Source organism: Montipora capricornis, chromosome 5 (genome assembly GCF_036669925.1).
Source record: "Montipora capricornis isolate CH-2021 chromosome 5, ASM3666992v2, whole genome shotgun sequence".
Classification (NCBI taxonomy): domain Eukaryota; kingdom Metazoa; phylum Cnidaria; class Anthozoa; order Scleractinia; family Acroporidae; genus Montipora; species Montipora capricornis.
This window is the reverse complement of record NC_090887.1, coordinates 15,351,178-15,370,230: the sequence shown is the minus strand read 5'-3', so window position 1 is coordinate 15,370,230 and position 19,053 is coordinate 15,351,178. Positions and strand designations below refer to the sequence as shown.

Genomic DNA, 19,053 nt, shown 5'->3' with positions numbered 1-19,053 from the left:
ATCCATGCGGAAAATGTGGTGGACAAAAATGATACACGGTTCTCTAATATTACGGTTTCATCAAATTTAAACTACCTTACCTTACCAGCTTTGGCAACCCAGCTTCGAGTTGAGTCGACTTCTCTTGTGTTGGACAAAAAGCGCCCTAAAAGACGGCTTCAAAGTATTTTTCCTGCGCAAGCAAATGTATTTATTAAGTAATAACAATGAATCATGTTCCCTCTGTCATAGGCAGAACACTACGTCGACTCTAAACAGTGCTGTAGTTCTAATGTTGATGTAAGTGCATCAATTGATTACATATATCCAAGGAACTGTAGTGATAGGGCAAGCAAGAATATTCAAGGGATTCGTCCGTAGTTCTACAAGATGAGCAGCCTGAGTAAAATATCAGTTTCTGTGCATTTCCTGGGGGTTGCTAATTTTTTACCACAGTATCTGTTTCATATTTTGTACTGACAATCTAGCTCTCATTCTTGTGTCTAAGACTGCACCAAATGCTAGAATGTAATTTATTTCCAATCGTTTTGAACTCAGTATGAATTAGGAGTTTTGGATCGTAATCATAAATTCGAAGATAAATTACTTCCGGCAAGAATTCACGTCCAAATTTGCATGTACTTGAAGATCGAAATACTGTTCCCTGTTGTGGGCTCCAATCCTCACAGAACCCATTTTATAGTAATCGTATCTATTGCAATTATAAATTCAAAAATCTCGCCGTTTAAGGTCGCTCAAACCGGTTTCAACAATTTGGAGGGATGTCTTATTTGTAGGATTAAGCCTACAACACTGTTTCACTTGACGGTAATGTTATGGTACCAAATGAAACGGCAATAATGGACATATTAATGTGACGTAATAAATAATAAATTACTATGGCAACAAAAGAACCATCTAAAATGCCCTACGTATTGTTTCCGATTGTGAAGGTAGCTATGAAGCTGCTCCAGATAATTTTTTTCAACATTGCAGAAAGTTTTATCTTTGTGATATTCACTCTCCAGCAATATAGGGTGTTTTTGGATGCCTTTTTTGTTGCCGTGGTAACCTATTACGTCACATTGTTGAGTGTTGAGTGTGGTGTTTCGTATGGTACCATAACATTGCCGTTAAGTGAAGCAGTTGGGTAGATTCAATCCTTCCCAACAGAACAGTTTTTTGGAAGTGTAAAAATTGGTTTGAGCCTGTTTAAGAGGTTATTATAAAAAAGCGGCTCTATGGGCCATAAGGATTTGTGATGAGGATGATGAAGAGGTTAATATAAGGTGAATAGGGTCGCATATTTATTCTGAGTTTAACAATTTTGTCCGAGTCCATCAGTAAATCGCCAACTCTAATTATAAAAACACCAATTTGCCATTCACGATGGAAATAAATTAAATAACCATTCCAAAAATATTTCTTCGATATTTCTGCATGCTAAGGATTTTCTTATCAAGCTACAGAATATTCGTAAAATACTCCAAACACTCCGCGCAACATTTAGTAAGTAGATTTTTCTTAAGTTAAAATTACACAAGTTTGTCAGCCCGACTGAAGTGTCTTCCAACATGTTGAAACTATAAATTTCTATCGTTTGCTAACTGGTAAGGTAAAGATAAAGTCTGCTACGAGCCTCTGTGAAGCGACTAGGAGTATTTCAACTCCCCCCTGGATGGGATGCTAATCCATCGCATGGTTACCCCCGGCATTTTCGCCGGTACCCATTTATACACCTGGGTGCCCAAGAACACAACACAATGTCCCCGACCAGGCCCCGAACACGGAGTACTCGATCCGGAGTCGAGCGCAATAACCATGAGGCCACCGCGCCTCACTGTTTGCTAACTGGAGTCGTCCAATTAATTGCATATGACATGTCGCGATCTGACGTAGCAACGCGAGAACGAGGGCCTCATCCCGCGAGGGTTTGCAGTACACGCGCGCTTGGTCGCACTTTTTTTTTAGGTCTCTGTCCCATAAAGGCTATATTTTATCTCTAAAAACACTTTAGTGTTTCATTGATTTCCCTCTTACTTATTTTGATGAATGAAAAAGGATTCGCTGGAGTATCGAAACGCCTGAAACACTGGGTCTTCGGATTAAAACATGGCAACCTTCATTCAAATTTCTCCAAACCAGAGTTCCGGTCAAAATATGTTCTTACATGTTGGTTACTAAAATGAGATCTTTTTGGGTATGTCTACTCTATATCTGATATCTAATTAAGGAAAAGGCATATTGGATAGGGCTTTTGTTAACGCATAGTAACGTTTTCGGCCCAGTTTCTGCGACGGAAGGATTCTGCGCCGCTTCAACTTAGAATGAATCATCGTGTATTGGATAGGTTTCTGTGCAAATTTTAAACTCATTTTGTAAGCCAGTCGTCGACACGGAGCGAGTGATGGAACTCTTTTCCCACTGTGTCTTTGAAAAATTCCGTTTCAAACATCAAAACTTTCAAATTTATTCTCTTCTAGAGAGCAGGTTAAAGCGCATCTTTCCAGAAAGAGCAATCGCCATTTCTTTTCCCGTAAGGGGAGAATGAAATGAAATCTGCTTATGTACTATATTTATTCTTTTTTTTTTTTGGTTTAGGTCCTTTTCGTGACTGTGGAATTTCTTTATTATCACTAATTCGTGATGTCCTTGCACCCTTATCGTGACGAGGAGTTAAATCATTTCAAGTGTTTGTCTCTGGTTTTAAATGAATTCCCAAACGCTTTACGTCAGACTTTTAAGACGATGTGGGACACCACCATTGGGCATCGCCCTGGATACCAGCTTTGGGATGACTCCACTGCTGTGAGAATTCTCTTTCTCTCTACAGAGGGAGGGACAACTAAAGTTCCTACCAACCAGTCGTACAATGAATGGGATTGCACTGCCTTATTCCAGGCTACTATCTATGCAACATCCTTCAGCATGCTTTACAGAACACTTAGTGATTTGTATGTGAAGCCCCGAGTTATTCCTCATGGAAGTTTCCATGGATCTGTGTTAAGCCCTGTAGGTGATAATGCCGAAACCTTTGCACTGGCCATTGATCAGCTTCGGCGTTTGAGGAATACGGTTTGTCATTCCTCTCGCTTGGAGATGGACAAAGCAACATTTGACCAGAACATTCAGTATGCTAAAGACGCGTTCAAAGCTCTGGGAATTTCAATTGCATCGATTGATGCCTTTGGAAGTTTGACTGCATCTGACTTTCCAATAGCAGAAGTCCGTAAGTTGGAACAACAGGTAAGGGAAGAGAAGCAAGCACACATAAAATGTTTAGAGAGCAGAAATGCAGATATGGAAAAGATTGAGGAGTCCTTAGCAGCCATAGAACAGAAAGTGGAAAGCCTCACTGCCAGCAAAGAAGAGGTCGCTATGCCAGAGCAAAGGGTTGTGGAGCATATGAATTCAGCTGAGGAGGGCTTGAGGATGCAACAGGAAGATATAAGTGCGTTAGGGAAGGAGATCCATAAACTAAAAAAGAAGGAAGAGGAACGAGATACAGAAACAGAAAATACAGGTAAAAAGAAGGACTTAACTGTTTCAAGCCTCTTTCTAAAAAGCAGGATATAGCAATAGGCGTAATAAACAACTTACTGTTTGTCAATGAAAAGATGACAACAAGACAGACAGATCTTCCGTGCATCAATAAAAAACCATATCTCGCGTCGTTAAAAAAAAAGACACACAAGTCACATAAAAATAAACGAGACTGTTACATTACCGCTCAAAACTGCTTGTGCACTTGCACCGTTCTTGTAGGTTTCTTTTCCACTACAAAAGGCATTCCTAAGTTTTTGAAAGTGTCACAACTGTAGCATTTGTAAGACTGCATGACTGTTTGGAAAGTGATTGGATCGAAAAGTGAAGTTAACATACAGGTTTTCAAGTGGGTAGTTTTAAATCCTTTCCTTCGTTCACAAGGACACTCTCTTTTCTAAGCGTTGTAATTTAAACATTTCCGAGCGGTACAGTAGTTGAAACCAAAGAGAGAAACGATCCTCGCACTTTTCTAGACAATTTAAGCAATTGTGTCAAAATTCAGGTGCTTCCAATGGTGCAATGCTCTACCAACTGAACTATGCCAAGCTACACAGCTGGAAGCGGGTAGATTTGTTGGGCTCATGTGTTTCCGTGAAAGGATTCAATGAAGGAAACGTAGATATTACATTGAAGTGCGGGCTATTTAACGGTTATATCGCGAAAGCGAGCGCGATATCGCCTAATACTTAGACCGACGAGGCCGAAGGCCGAGTCGGCTAAAATTAGGCGATATCACGCAAGCTTGCGCGCTATAACTGTATTATAATTCAACACGTTGATAACAAGTGAAAGATTCCGAACTTGTAACATTTGTGAAGCGGCACCGTTCCGTCATTTTCACATTCTCTTGCGAAATTTGCATCTATCTCCGAATAGACGTCATGTAGGCCTGCATCTATCAGTGTATCAGTGTATCAATGTGTTGATTTATTAAGACTAATATCTTCATTTCTTTAGTTATTAAATTTGTTCTACAGCTAAGCAAATCAAAGCCTTAGGCCAATTTGTGAGAAGACGTCACAAACAAATTATCTTTAATTTATGCCGTGAAGAGGAGTTTCTGCGCTGACGTCATCTCAGGAACGTGGCCAATACTGTATAGGGTCTGTCTTGGTTTAAATGACTGCAAATACATTTTGCTACCTCTACAATGCAATGGAAAGGAAACGGGAAATATGTCTGTTAAATTATAATTTCAGTTATGTTCACAAAGTTAAAGATGATATTTGTTCTTACTTCTTAAAAACCTTCTGTGCAGTTTACAAAGTCTCAACGAGACAAAGGATATCCAAAAAATAATAACAAGTAAGCAATGTCTACTTTGTATTTTACTTTGCATTACAAAGACATCAAGCCAACAGTGCCAAGATCTCGTCTTCCTTCAATGGTTCCAAACTTCACTGGCCGACAGAGTGAATGCCAAGAGATCGTGGATCTCGTGAGTTCCGAACATACCCGAATCGTGACGATCTGGGGATCACCCGGATTCGGAAAAACATCGGTGGCAATAGCAGTGGGGCACAAACTGCAGTCTCGAGGCTTTCCTGTTTGTTTTCTTTCGTCACGAGGACTCCAGACAAAGGCAGATCTGATATCAAAGCTTTTCAGCCTCGCAAGACAGCCCACCACGAGTCAGAGACCAGTACCTCAGCCTCTGTCGTTAGAAGATGAGTTAATCGAGACCCTCGGCAACATTTCAGATTCCCTTGTATTTATTCTTGATAATGTAGATGATCTACTAGAGAGTGGAATTCCAAAAGTAAAAGAAGACGTCCTGCAACTATTTGAAGAAATTCTCATGCAAAATGAGAAGATAACTCTGGTGGTGACCACACGAGAATCATTTGAGTTTATGAACTTGAATTTCCAAGGTCACAAATCAATAAGAATAAGGCCACTGGATGATGCCTCATCTCATGCTATAGTTCATGAATTGGTGCCAAATGCTAGTCCCGATGACTGCGCAAGAATTGCCCAAATATGTGGGTGTGTGCCTCTTGCAATGATGTTAATGTGCTCTCTAGTTTGTGAAGATGATGTTCAAACAAGTCAGTGTTTGAACGAAATCACTGAGTCCGCAACAGAACGTATCGTCGATATCTTAGACAATCCAGATTATCCAGCTAATCAACGAATAAAGTTGCTGTATGAAAAGTCTTTCCTCCGACTTTCTCCCGCAGAAAAAGAAGCATTTGTGTCTTTGTCTATTCTTCCGGGATGTTTTACCACGGATCTCGCCTCAGCTGTATTGAATGTTACGGGAGTGATTGAGACCAAGAAAATGTTGCAGCGACTCCGAAGAAAGTCTCTTCTCGATTCAAACTCCCACTCTGGAAACTTTGCAATGCATAAGCTCCTTCAGTCATTTGCTAAAGAAGCAGGCGAACAGCGTATGGAAGAAATAGTAGCAATTGCAAAGTGCCGTTTCCATGCGTATTTCATTTCTCGTTTCGACAAATTGAACGAGGAGTTTCTAGATTGTCATTCCATGGATGCATTCGTTGCATTTTATGAGGAAAAACAGCTTTTTATAGAAAGCCTGGTGGACGGTTGCACAGATCCCAGGATAGCCGAGAATGTTTTCAAAGTTTTGATAAAAGCAGAAATGTTTCTGGACTCGCTGTTTTGGTGTTCCACAGAATCTTATAATTTTGATAATATCTACGATTCGGCCTTAAAGTCAGCCAGTGCTCTGGGAAATATACATTACCAGAGGCATTTACTAGTTTCTAAAGCTTTTGCTGAAATTACTTGGGGAGCAGAGGGAAATGCAATCCAACTTCTCAAGAAGTCATATGAAGTGGAGTCGACATCTTGTTCAGGTGCTCATGATGAAAGGAGTAAATACTTGTGTTAGTTTGGCATCTGTCAGCTTGTTATTGGCAAAGTTAAGAGCGGGATACAGTGCCTGCTAGAGGCTCTTCCTTTAATGCATGAAAGTGGAGAGCAGAAAATTCTGAAGCTCGTTGTTTACCAAGTCATTGCTGTCTGTTATCAGTTCTTAAACGACCCATCTACCTCGACTTACTACTATAACAAAGCACGCTAAGAATGCAATTCCGCGGCAGACGAGCAACTGATTGTTATTCCACCTCTTGGATGCAAAGCAAAAGAACCAAAAAATTGCAAAAAGCTTCAAACAAACACTTTTGACTCAAGTAATTATTGGCCATTGCAATTGCTAGTTATATTTCACATCAGGAAAGCTGCAAAGAACTTCTTTGACACTGACACCCAGCAATTTGTAATCAACCCTGCCCTTCGAATATTAAATGATCTCCAGATAAATTCCAAAACCCCTTTTTCTTTATTTCATTTTTGCGGTAATGTTATGGCACTTCTGAAGTCAACATTCACAGAAGAGGGAATTGTTGGCGGATCAGGTTTCGAAGAATCAGTCGCACCTCACCAAGCAACACTCGAGCAATTCAAACATAGCTCTTCAGGCCCAGAGGGGAAAGTTGATTCAACCGTGACCTTTCCTTCTCAAGAATGCAACCAGCCTCTCGCAAAGTTCTACCAAGACTTCGGTGAATTGCACCAAAGCAAAAAGAACTACTCAAAGGCTCTATATTTCAAAACGTGCGCTCTTAATATCATATTGAGAACAAATAGACAGGAAGAAAATGCATTCTTAGCCCATAGCTACCATTCACTCGGCGAGACACAGTATTCGCTGGGTGATTTTACTTCTGCTTTCCACTCAGCCAAACGGGCATTGGAAGTGAGAATAAAAGTGTTCGGAGAACATCATGCAAGCACAGCTGGTAGTTACAATTTACTCGCGGTGACACAGCATTCGTTAGGTGATTTTACCTCTGCTCTCCAGTCTGCCAAACGGGCATTGCAAGCGAGCATAAAAGTGTTCGGAGAAGATCATGCACGCACAGCTGATAGTTACCATTTACTTGGGGTGATACAGAATTCGTTAGATTATTTTACCTCTGCTCTCCAGTCTACCAAACGGGCATTGCAAGTGCGAATAAATGTGTTCGGAGAAGATCATGCAAGCACAGCTGATAGTTACAATTTACTCGGGGTGACACAGCATTCGTTAGGTGATTTTACCCCTGCTCTCCAGTCTGCCAAACGGGCATTGCAAGTGCGAATAAAACTATTCGGAGAAGATCATGCAAGCACAGCTGATAGTTACGATTCACTCGGGGTCACACAGCATTCGTTAGGTGATTTTACCTCTGCTCTCCAGTCTGCCAAACTTGCATTGCAAGTGCGAATAAAACTATTCGGAGAAGATCATGCAAGCACAGCTGATAGTTACGATTTACTCGGGGTGACACAGCATTCGTTAGGTGATTTTACCTCTGCTCTCCAGTCTGCCAAACGCGCATTGCAAGTGCGAATAAAAGTGTTCGGAGAAGATCATGCAAGCACAGCTGATAGTTACCACTTACTTGGGGTGATACAGAATTCGTTAGGTGATTTTACCTCTGCTCTCCAGTCTGCCAAACGAGCATTGCAAGTGCGAATAAAAGTGATCGGAGATGATCATGAAAGCACAGCTGATAGTTACCATTTACTTGGGGTGACACAGCATTCGTTAGGTGATTTTACCTCTGCTCTACAGTCTGCCAAACGGGCATTGCAAGTGCGAATAAAACTATTCGGAGAAGATCATGCAAGCACAGCTGATAGTTACAATTCACTCGAGGTGACACAGAATTCGTTAGGTGATTTTACCTCTGCTCTCCAGTCTGCCAAACGGGCATTGCAAGTGCGAATGAAAGTGTTCGGAGAAGATCATGCAAGCACAGCAGATAGTTACGATTCACTCGGGGTGACACAGCATTCGTTAGGTGATTTTACCTCTGCTCTCCAATCTGCCAAACGGGCATTGCAAGTGCGAATAAATCTATTCGGAGAAGATCATGCAAGCACAGCTGATAGTTACGATTCACTCGGGGTGACACAGTATTCGTTAGGTGATTTTACCTCTGCTCTCCAGTCTGCCAAACGGGCATTGCAAGTGCGAATAAAAGTGTTCGGAGAAGATCATGCAAGCACAGCTGATAGTTACGATTCACTTGGGGTGACCCAGCATTCGTTAGGTGATTTTACCTCTGCTCTCCAATCTGCCAAACGCGCATTGCAAGTGCGAATAAAACTATTCGGAGAAGATCATGCAAGCACAGCTGATAGTTACGATTTACTCGGGGTGACACAGCATTCGTTAGGTGATTTTACCTCTGCTCTCCAGTCTGCCAAACGGGCATTGCAAGTGCGAATAAAAGTGTTCGGAGAAGATCATGCAAGCACAGCTGATAGTTACCATTTACTTGGGGTGATACAGAATTCGTTAGGTGATTTTACCTCTGCTCTCCAGTCTGCCAAACGGGCATTGCAAGTGCGAATAAAAGTGTTCGGAGAAGATCATGCAAGCACAGCTGATAGTTACCATTTACTTGGGGTGACACAGCATTCGTTACGTGATTTTACATCTGCTCTACAGTCTGCCAAACGGGCATTGCAAGTGCGAATAAAAGTGTTCGGAGAGGATCATGCAAGCACAGCTGATAGTTACCATTTACTTGGGGTGACACAGAATTCGTTAGGTGATTTTACCTCTGCTCTCCCATTTGCCAAACGTGCAGTGCAAGTGCGAATAAAACTTTTCGGAGAAGATCATGCAAGCACAGCTGATAGTTACCATGAACTTGGGGTGACACAGCATTCGTTAGGTGATTTTACCTCCGCTTTGCAGTCTGCCCAACGGGCATTTGACGTGCAGATGAAACTTTTTGGAGAAAATCATGAAAACACAGCTGATAGTTGCTATTTACTCGGGGTGACACAGCATTCGTTAGGTGATTTTACCTCTGCTCTCCAGTCTGCCAAACGGGCATTGCAAGTGCGAATAAAAGTGTTCGGAGAAGATCATGCAAGCACAGCGGATAGTTACGATTCACTCGGGGTGACACAGCATTCGTTAGGTGATTTTACCTCTGCTCTCCAGTCTTCCAAACGGGCATTGCAAGTGCGAATAAAAGTGTTCGGAGAAGATCATGCGAGCACAGCTGATAGTTACCGTTTACTTGGGGTGATACATAATTCGTTAGGTCATTTTACCTCTGCTCTCCAGTCTACCAAACGGGCATTGCAAGTGCGAAAAAAAGTGTTCGGAGATGATCATGCAAGCACAGCTGATAGTTACCATTTACTTGGCGTGATACAGAATTCGTTAGGTGATTTTACCTCTGCTCTACAGTGAAAGCGACGGTCGTTAGATATACGGATAAAAGATCATGGAAACAGAGCTAATAATTACGATTTTCTTAGGGCGGCCACACAGCATTCGTTAAGTGATTTTACCTCTGCTCTGCAGTCAAACAGTGGGCATTAGATGTACGGATAAAACTGTTCGGAAAAGATCATGCAAGCACAGCTAATAGTGACGATTCCCTTGGGGTGACACAGCATTCGTTAGGTGATTTTACCTCTGCTCTGCATTCAAAGCATCGGGCATTTTTTGTGCGGATAACACTGTCCGGAGAAGATCATGCAAGGACGGCTGATATTTACCATGATTCGAACTCGGGATCACACAGCACTTGTTAGGTTTTCTTTCTTCCTCGCTGGAGTCTCAACCAATGGATGTTAAATGTTCGTATGAAGCTGTTTGGAGATTTTTTTGTTGTTTAGATGCCTGGGAGAAACTCCTTCAGCACTGCCGAAGTTATTTTTTTTTCAGATCACGTTGGTATGCAGTTTATGATTTCACTTTGGCTTGCATCATGAGTTTATTACCCAGGTGTAAGAATCAATGATCAGGTTTGTCTTCATCAGCATCAAAAAAGTGTCTATTTTTAGACCAGGTTTTGTGGGAAAAGAAAGAATCATTGGCTTGAACCTGACATCATTGGTAGCCACGTTGGTGCACTGAACAACAGCGAAAAAGTCTTATGGGAATTTGGCTTTATTATTATATAACACGCGAGCGACATTTTGCTTTTGTTTTGTAAACCAACATGGCCGTCTAATCACGTGAGTGCAAGACAAGAATAGACCAAATCGGGTAGCTTAATGTTGTACCCAATTCAAAATGACAATACCTGAAACAAAACGGTCAATTCCCAAAGGGTTATGTTACCTTGATATCGTTTCTTGTAAGTTTAGTGCCATGTATGCCATTGCGATGCATGCACTGCACGCCTCAATTAGCAATGGTGCACACTTTTAGTGTTCAGTGAACTTGAACTTGGTTTGAAGTGAATACGACATTGAGTTTGCCGATTTGCTTTATTGTTTAAAAATATACAGTTTTCTCAGGCTGATGGGGACTCGGTTAATTATTTTACTTTTTGGGTGAACGCTGCCTATGGTGAAAATTCACTCAAACAATAGAAGAATCAGGTGATGACATGTGTTTTTCGCATTACCACATACCACATTATTTTTATCTTTCAAGGAAACGGCGCAGATGGTTTCAAGTTTGAATAATTATTCCGAATGTAACTATGCAGAATGAATTACAGAAATAAATTAACTGATCTGCATTGCTTAAACATAAGATCGTTTTTATGAATGGCCAGCCCTTATTTGCTGTTTAATTTGTCGTAAAAAAGCCGCGTAAGACTTTCTCCATTTTGTGGTAACTTGTGAGAGTAAGAAGCCCAAGGAAGGGGAATAAATATCATAACCTTAGGAACAAGGCCCATTCGTGTCTTATTAGTACTTTGGCGAAGATTCATCTTTAGATTTAGAAATACATTGTTGAGTGGAGATCTCACCGGTTGCGCTAGATAACTTAACCTCCGGCTGGCCTCCAATGACAACAACAAGCTTTTGATATTCAGAAAAAACGGTTTGAAGAAGATCGAAAAAAATACCAATAGACTGTTACGCATTCTAATTCATTCTGCATTTATTACAATGTGGTAAAGTATATGATTCCGCAAGTCATGCCAGATGACATTCCTCACACTCGCACAGCATTTCAAAGAGTTGTCTTGTGGCATGACTTTGGGCTTGCAACTCGCTAGGGAATAGACTGTGTGTTACTGACCTATTCCTGCAGGAATTGTGCTTAATTTCACTTACAGTCCTCCTCTGTTAGAATTAAATATTTGAATGGCAGCTATCACTCGTTGATGCAAAATGGTATCACTGGAGAGTTTTTAAGAAGCTATGACCGCTACGGTAACGACAACGCTACAAAACAATAACACTCATTGGTTAAAAGAGGAAAATCGTGTCGCACGTGCTGCACATTTTCAAATAATTTCTTTTTTAGAACAAAGTAAATATAATGAGCTATCTTATGGTGGCTTTTTAAATTTTTACAAAATTCGAGACCGAAAAAGTTAGCAGTAACCTTAATGACTGGTCCCGAGGGAAACAGTGAATTTTGTTTCCCTCGAATCTCAATGTTTCTCCGTGGCGCAGCCCCTGGAAACATTGAGATTCGAGGGAAACAAAATTAACTGTTTCCCTCGGGACCAGTCAGTAAGTGCTTAATATATTGAAATCGCCAAATTTGAGGTCTTAACGACAATTTTAGCTTTACAACTGTTAACCATTTATTCTCTATTTTTTCTCTGAAATACGCGAATCATTTTCATGACACCTTACTCACATTGGGTGAGATGGACTAGATAGAAAAATTGTGAAAGACTTACGATAGTGGAAAATTTTAATTTGAGGCCAAGACATTTTGATCGACGTCCAGCGCCCTCGTAGATCTAAAGTTACCTAATTACTGGGTTGCCAGTATGGCAATCCCAGTCGGAAAATCAGTAATATTTCTCTGTATTTTTTATTTATTTTATTTATTTTATTTATTTTATTTTTTCCCGTGTCGGTAAAAGTCTTGCCCGCCACTCGCCTGCTAAGTGGTGTCTTTGTGCATAGAGTCTTCTGTGCATATTTTGTTAGGTTTGTTGGGGTAGGGGTAATGCGTAGATTTCTCTGGTGCACACAGGAGATCATTTAATTAACTTGCAATGGCATCGAAAGTCATCGTAACGCGAATGGCGTTTTAGTGCATCTTTAAACAAAATATACCCTTATGGACCTCAAGAATGGAAAGTCAATTGGATAAACAAGACAGGCGGTGAAAAATAAATATCTGGAATCTTAAAAGCGACTAGTAATGGACTTCGACAACAACCTTTCGCCCGTCTAGCCGAAATCAAAGTGAGCTGTGTCAAAGTGAAATCAAAGTGAGCTGCTTATGGGTTCAACAAAGACAGAGAAGGAATCGAACATCTTAAGTGGATCTGTGCATGTGATCTCTGTTGTCTGGCTATTTTTATTTATTTGTACTCAACTCTGTACAGTCTTCCGGTAACAATTGCAAATTTTTGGAACATTTAAAGCGACGAGTAATAGTCTTCGACAACAATTTCATTTTTCGTCGTTGGATATCAAGTGAGCTTTGTTTCTAATATATTTTGCTAACTTGGTAATATATATAACACTGAAATCAAATGGCAATTTTTTTATAAATTTAACAAACATTGAAGGAATCGAACGCCTTGAATGCATCACATTGTTTGCTGAAGTCGCATCTAAGTTTGTCTGGCAACTTACATTTATTTTGTACTCAACTCTGCAAAAATAACAACAAATTGGAAATGGGGCAGTGAAGAATTATTTGAATGAAAGCTTGTTCTCTCTTGTGCTTCATTATTTACGGTCAAGGTTCTTTCGAAAAGGGTTTGATGTGAACTGTCAGAAATTTATTTAATTGTGTATGCTTTGTGACTCGAATTATGTGTCTTGTTTACACACACGCAATTGAAATAAGCAGGGTTTCTTGCCTATAACTAACAATTATTCCATGACCGCGCGTTGGATATGAGATGATAGATAGCCAACGAGGCGTGTAGCGCCGAGTTGGCTATAATCATCTCATATCCAACAAGCGCGAGTGGAATAATTGTTTTATTAAAAACGACCCCAAAATATAGAAAACTAGACTACAATAAAAATAAAAAGGCCCAGAAACTCACGCATATGCTTGCCGTGTTTGTAGATCATGAGAGTATAATGGCTCATAACCCATGATGGCTTAGCCAATCAAAACCCTCGAATTGCATTATCGAATGATCCAGTTTTTAATAATAGCAGATATGTTGTTTATTTCAATAAATTTTTTGCTGGATATTTTTTTTGTGAGATTTCCAGCTTTTGTGAATTTATCACGTTGTGTAATTTTCGAGCATAACAAATTTGCATACGTGGGCTGAAATGTGATACCGGAGGATTCTCTTGGGATAATGTGCTGTAAGCAGCGCGTGCATAAGTCACGAAAATAAACAGGTCTGTTGGAAGGGTGCTTGAGTTTCAACAAAATGAGCTGCAAAATCAGCAAAAAAATTGTGACGCTAATGAATAATAAAGTAACTGCTATTTCGAAAACGAGGGAATTACCTGGTGATAAATAACAACGTCTTGGAGAGTAAAGTGTTGACTTTGCAGGAACAATGGCCAGTCTCAAGAGTTAAGCGATTGTGATCTTTGTGTTGAATTCGCACATTTCTTGTCAAACCTTATAACGCTTCAAAGAAAAAGAAAACTAACAAAAACAAAAACCCGGTATCTTGTCTATCATTTGACACAGATGATTCACTGTTTCGCGAGTAAACACGCCGCGGTAACTTGATCACGGCGCCCGCTGAATACGATGTCACTTCCGATTTTACGCTTTACTTGTGCAGCCAAAAGTACAATAACAAAATTGAACGTAGCAAAAATCTCTCAAAATGTTTTTCGCTGATAAACTTTTTATATTCGCGGTTCAAAATTAATGTTGTTTTCATGTCGTAAAGTTAGTTCCTGATGACAAAATATTTTATTCTCGATCGACCGTCCTGAAAACTCCCTTCTGCTCTTCCTAATTAAAACTGTCTCAATATTTGTTTACTTTTGCATCAATATTGTTTTTCGTAAAGCAAGCTAGCAAAATCTGTACCTTGCTTACCTTAAGATAGAATTTTCAGTCCTATGCTCCTGTTACAAGGTGGTATATTTTTTAGGTCACCCATCCAGATACTAACCCCGCCAGATAGGGATGGACTGCAATGAACATTTGTAATACATAGCTGTCAGACGCTCAGAGTGCATGCTTTGCACGTTGTGAGGGAACTTGAAAATGATCAACATGTCAGCCTAAAATTCCCTTTTATTTTCTTCAATCTTTAAAGCGCTGTGTTACTGCACCACCACACGTACGCAATGTGTGCCTATTTTTTCTAAAGATGGCAGGATTTTTTTTTGTTTCTGACAAATGATTAATAGGCTGGTAACTCAGAAAAAGATCTGTTTCGTCGTATCAACGTGTGAGCCAAAGGGCCTCTGCTGGCACGACTTCTGGGTGACCCCTTAAATGGTCTTAATGACCCACGACTTCAAAAATTTGCTTGGAACGCTGCAGTTCAATACCACCCAACTCAGTCCCTTCTGTTTTTGAGTAACACGTTCCGCAGGCAACCAAGTGTACGCTCATGGAACGTCTAGTTTCTTAAAGAATCTTGTTCGTGACCGGAAACGAGTGTTTGTGTTTTCGTTACACGCAATTCAATATCCGTTCATCGTATGATTCTGACCAGGCTAATCATCTCCCGGTATTGTTAAAAAAAAGGCATAAAATGTTTTAAAATATTATCATACAAATTTGTAAAGCATCTCTGTTCACTGGTTCTGATTGGAGTCAACGCCTTTAACAACAGATTTAAAGGGCCTGTGGCCCTCTATTGCGCATGTGCGGCTGTTTGATTTTTGACCCAACGGTTCTTTTTTCAAAGCCAGTATCAATGACGGAAATCCTGTTTAATCGACACAGTGAGACGTGCCAAAGTTGTAATAACATTTCTAAACTTCAGTTTGGTAATATACGAAGGACTTTGTGTTAGTTTTTGGGATCTGTGTAGATAAAATTCATGTGCACGAAAGCCGGATCAGGCGAAGGGGCTCGGGCCGAAAGGTTCTTACACTTCGTAGCCGCCTTGCATCCAAATAAAGAAGAAAACAAGTGATAGCAGATGGGAGAAGGCACATCAAAAGCTTCATATAGCGAAAGATGTCCATGAAAGCTGGAAAAAAATAAAATGTATGTGCGTCGATTCTACTGACACGGCCTTCGCACAACATCTTTTGTCCTTGGAGGTGAGACGAAGAATGGGGTTAGTATTTACACTGATTATTGGTTTCCCTTGAGCACTATGATTCTTTGTCGTCAGCTTAGTGTGCGTTTTATTTTGCTATTCTTGTTTTTTATCCGTCAGTTCAGTTGCCATATCGTGGAATGATGGCTTTCAGTGTAGGGACGCACAATGAGCAATTGGCTTCAGCTTTGAAACGTGGCAGGAAGCGTCTCGATTTAGCTGTTGAAGCCCACGGTAGATGAGAATTTTTGTTTGGTAAAAAAGAAGGGCTGAACTTTTTTTTTGGTTCTATGTTTTTTCGGATTAGAATAGGGTCAAGCATGATAGATTAGCTCAGTTTATTTCGCATCATTTGAAAGCCAATCATTTGCCATTATTTAGCTACCTTTCTGCAAAGAGTACAGGTAACATTTTTGACCAAGTATTTTGAAATGCACGATGCAACTAATACTCTATCAAGCAATTGAATACACTATGCAAGACGTCATGTTGATGATAAATTTTACAAATACTAATAATTATATAATAATAAACAGTAAGTTGTGTTCATTTTAGTCAACAGAAACCACGTGGTAAAACTATTTGTGTAAGCACGGATCACGTTTGGCATACCGCTCCTTCGGAATGTACAAACAGTATGTCTCTGATGTACACACGTCAATGAGAATTCCCTTCACGCAAGTTTTATACATCATTATCAACAATGATGAGCACAGCAGTATGATGATAGCTATTAATACTGTAAATGAAGAAATATGTTGTCGTGAAGTATGGGTATGTTCATTGTTGAAAACTTTAAAGGACACTGCAGGTTGACACTTGTAGTTCAGTAACTCATGGATTGTTGTTTAGTCAATGTTTGCCATTGGTACCAACTAGCAGAACTGTTTGGCTTACAAAAGGAATTATGGCATAGAGGGTTACCTCAAATGAACAATCGCAGACCCTGGGCAGTCAATCACTGTCCTGGCCTAGGTTCATCTGCTGAATGTAACAGTAGTGGAGTATTGTATTTAACTAGTGATTAGTGTTGATAGCAATTATCAATAAATTTCCTGTCTTTTCATATGTACTGGCCCATAACCTTTTTTCTAGGGAACAAGTTTACAGAGCAAGGAAAAAGTTGACAACCCTTGATTGGAATTTATTTATTATTTTTATTTATTTTTAATATTTTCTCCAAACAAAATAGAGTAATTAATTTAAGTATAAGAAATAAAATGGAGAAGGGCACGATATAGTAAAAACTAATTAGTGCCCATTAACACTGATTATAATTTATAGCTCTTTACAATAAGTGCATATATAAGAATAAGAAATAATGATAAATAAATAAACATACACGTAAGCACACTTACATAGACACATACATATGCACACACACATCATACATCATGGCACGAGTCAAGGAGATTAGTACTGAGCAAAATAATATTTGAAAACTGCTCTTTTGAAAAGAATTTTCGAGGAAATATTTCGAATGGAAAAAGGAAGATCATTCCAAAAATATTTACCAATAACAGTAGGGCAGAATTTTCTTATGTTTGTCCTAGAGTAAGGAAGGAATAATTGTAGAGAAGTTGCAGTCCGTGTGGAATAATTATGTTGCTCAGAAACTAGGGATATTGAAAAATTACATGGCTTGTTATCACAAAGATGATCATAAAGAAATAAACAAGTATACATTTTAACAACATCGCGAAATTTCAATAAACCTAAGTTAACATAATGTGGAGTAATATGATCTTGTAAAGGAACATCATTAATAATTCTAATTGCTTTGTTTTGGAGTCTTATAAGCTGCAGTAATGGGTTTTCATAATTATTACCCCACAGTATGCAACCATATATAAAATAAGGGTAAATAAGAGAATAATAAATACTAGTCAAACATTGATTACCTAAATAACGCTTTACCTTAATCATAATATTAATACACAAATATATGTTATATGATCATACCAGGATACGTGATCATCGATATTGATACCTAAATATTTCAGACTTGTGACTTGTTCAAGGCATTGACCTGCTAATGTTAATGGAGGAAGTAAGTTGTAATTTTTTTTTTGACGCGGTTGGAAAATAAGATATTTTGTTACTGGGTTGCCGTATGGCAAACCCAGTCTAGAAATGGAGGACATTTGTTCTGTGTTTTTTTTTTTTCTTCTTCCGTGTCGGTAAAAGTCTTGCCTGTCACTCCCCTGCTAAGTGGTGTCTTTGTGCATAGAGCCTTCTGCGCGTATTTTCTTAGGATCGAGAGGGTAGTGGAACTGTGTAGATTTCTCTGGAAGAGAAGTTGCCTGCGGAACGTGTTACTCAAAAACAGAAGGGACTGAGTTGGGTGGTATTGAACTGCAGCGTTCCAAGCAAATTTTTGAAGTCGTGGGTCATTAAGACCATTTAAGGGGTCACCCAGAAGTCGTGCCAGCAGAGGCCCTTTGGCTCACACGTTGATACGACGAAACAGATCTTTTTCTGAGTTACCAGCCTATTAATCATTTGTCAGAAACAAAAAAAAAATCCTGCCATCTTTAGAAAAAATAGGCACACATTGCGTACGTGTGGTGGTGCAGTAACACAGCGCTTTAAAGAATCATTAACTTAGCCTGCAATGGCGTCGAAAGTCATGTAACGCGAATGGCGTTTTAGTGGATCCACAAACAAAATATACCCTTATGGAGCTCAATAATGGAAAGTCAGTTGGATAAACTAGGCAGGCAGTGAAAACCAACACCTGGAATCTCAAAAGCGACGAGTAATGGACTTCGACAACAATCTGTCGCCCGTCGAGCAGAAATCAAAGTGAGCTGCATTTCTAAAATAATATTTACCAAGTGTGCTGTTATGTAGGACTCTGAAACCAAATGGCAAATTCTCTGGTAACTTATGGGTTCAACAAAGACAGAGAACGAATCGGACACCTTAACTGGATCTGAGATGAACTCTGCACAGTCTTCAGGTAAAAAAATTATTGGAAATGTGTCAGCCAAGAATTATTTGAAAGGTGAAGCTTGTCGTCTATTTTGTGCTTCATTATTCAAGGAAATGGTTCTTCATGGAAACGGTTTGATCCTGAAATTTTAGTTTGTTGTAATATTGCGCATAATTGACACGATTGAGTTTTTTCTCTTCACACACATAATAATAGCAAATATGTTGTTTGTTTCAAAAAAATGTTCGATGGAAAAGGTGGCCTGTATGAATTCATCAAGTTTTATGATATGTGTGCTGGATAGTTTTTATGGCAATAGTAAAGCATTTTCTTGTTATTCAAGGAAAATGTTCTTCAGGAAAGGGTTTGAACCTGAAGTACGTGGTAATTTGACACGATTGAGTTTCTTGGCTTCACGCACCGAATGAAGTAGGAAGAAGTTTTCGCCTCTAAGAGAAAATATGTTGTTTG

At 39.6% G+C, this 19,053-nt stretch overlaps 1 protein-coding gene across 1 annotated transcript; it reads left to right on the top strand.

Moving 5' to 3' along the window:
• The first annotated feature begins 2,625 nt into the window (after nucleotides 1-2,625).
• LOC138048441 (uncharacterized) lies at nucleotides 2,626-15,082 on the top strand. The gene is made up of 5 exons (XM_068894634.1): nucleotides 2,626-3,502; nucleotides 4,872-6,377; nucleotides 6,711-9,221; nucleotides 9,348-9,531; nucleotides 15,001-15,082. Exons 1-5 carry the CDS (start codon nucleotides 2,626-2,628, stop codon nucleotides 15,080-15,082), a joined length of 5,160 nt encoding a protein of 1,719 aa, XP_068750735.1.
• The last annotated feature ends 3,971 nt before the right edge of the window (nucleotides 15,083-19,053 follow it).

Excerpts from the sequence above, each read along its gene's own strand:
- LOC138048441 (XM_068894634.1), top strand. The coding sequence starts at position 2,626 with ATGTCCTTGCACCCTTATCGTGACGAGGAGTTAAATCATTTCAAGTGT. Across the intron at positions 3,503-4,871 it reads TACAGAAACAGAAAATACAG|ACATCAAGCCAACAGTGCCA; the intron begins GTAAAAAGAAGG and ends TGCATTACAAAG. Across the intron at positions 9,222-9,347 it reads GGTGACACAGCATTCGTTAG|GTGATTTTACCTCTGCTCTC; the intron begins GTGATTTTACCT and ends AGCATTCGTTAG.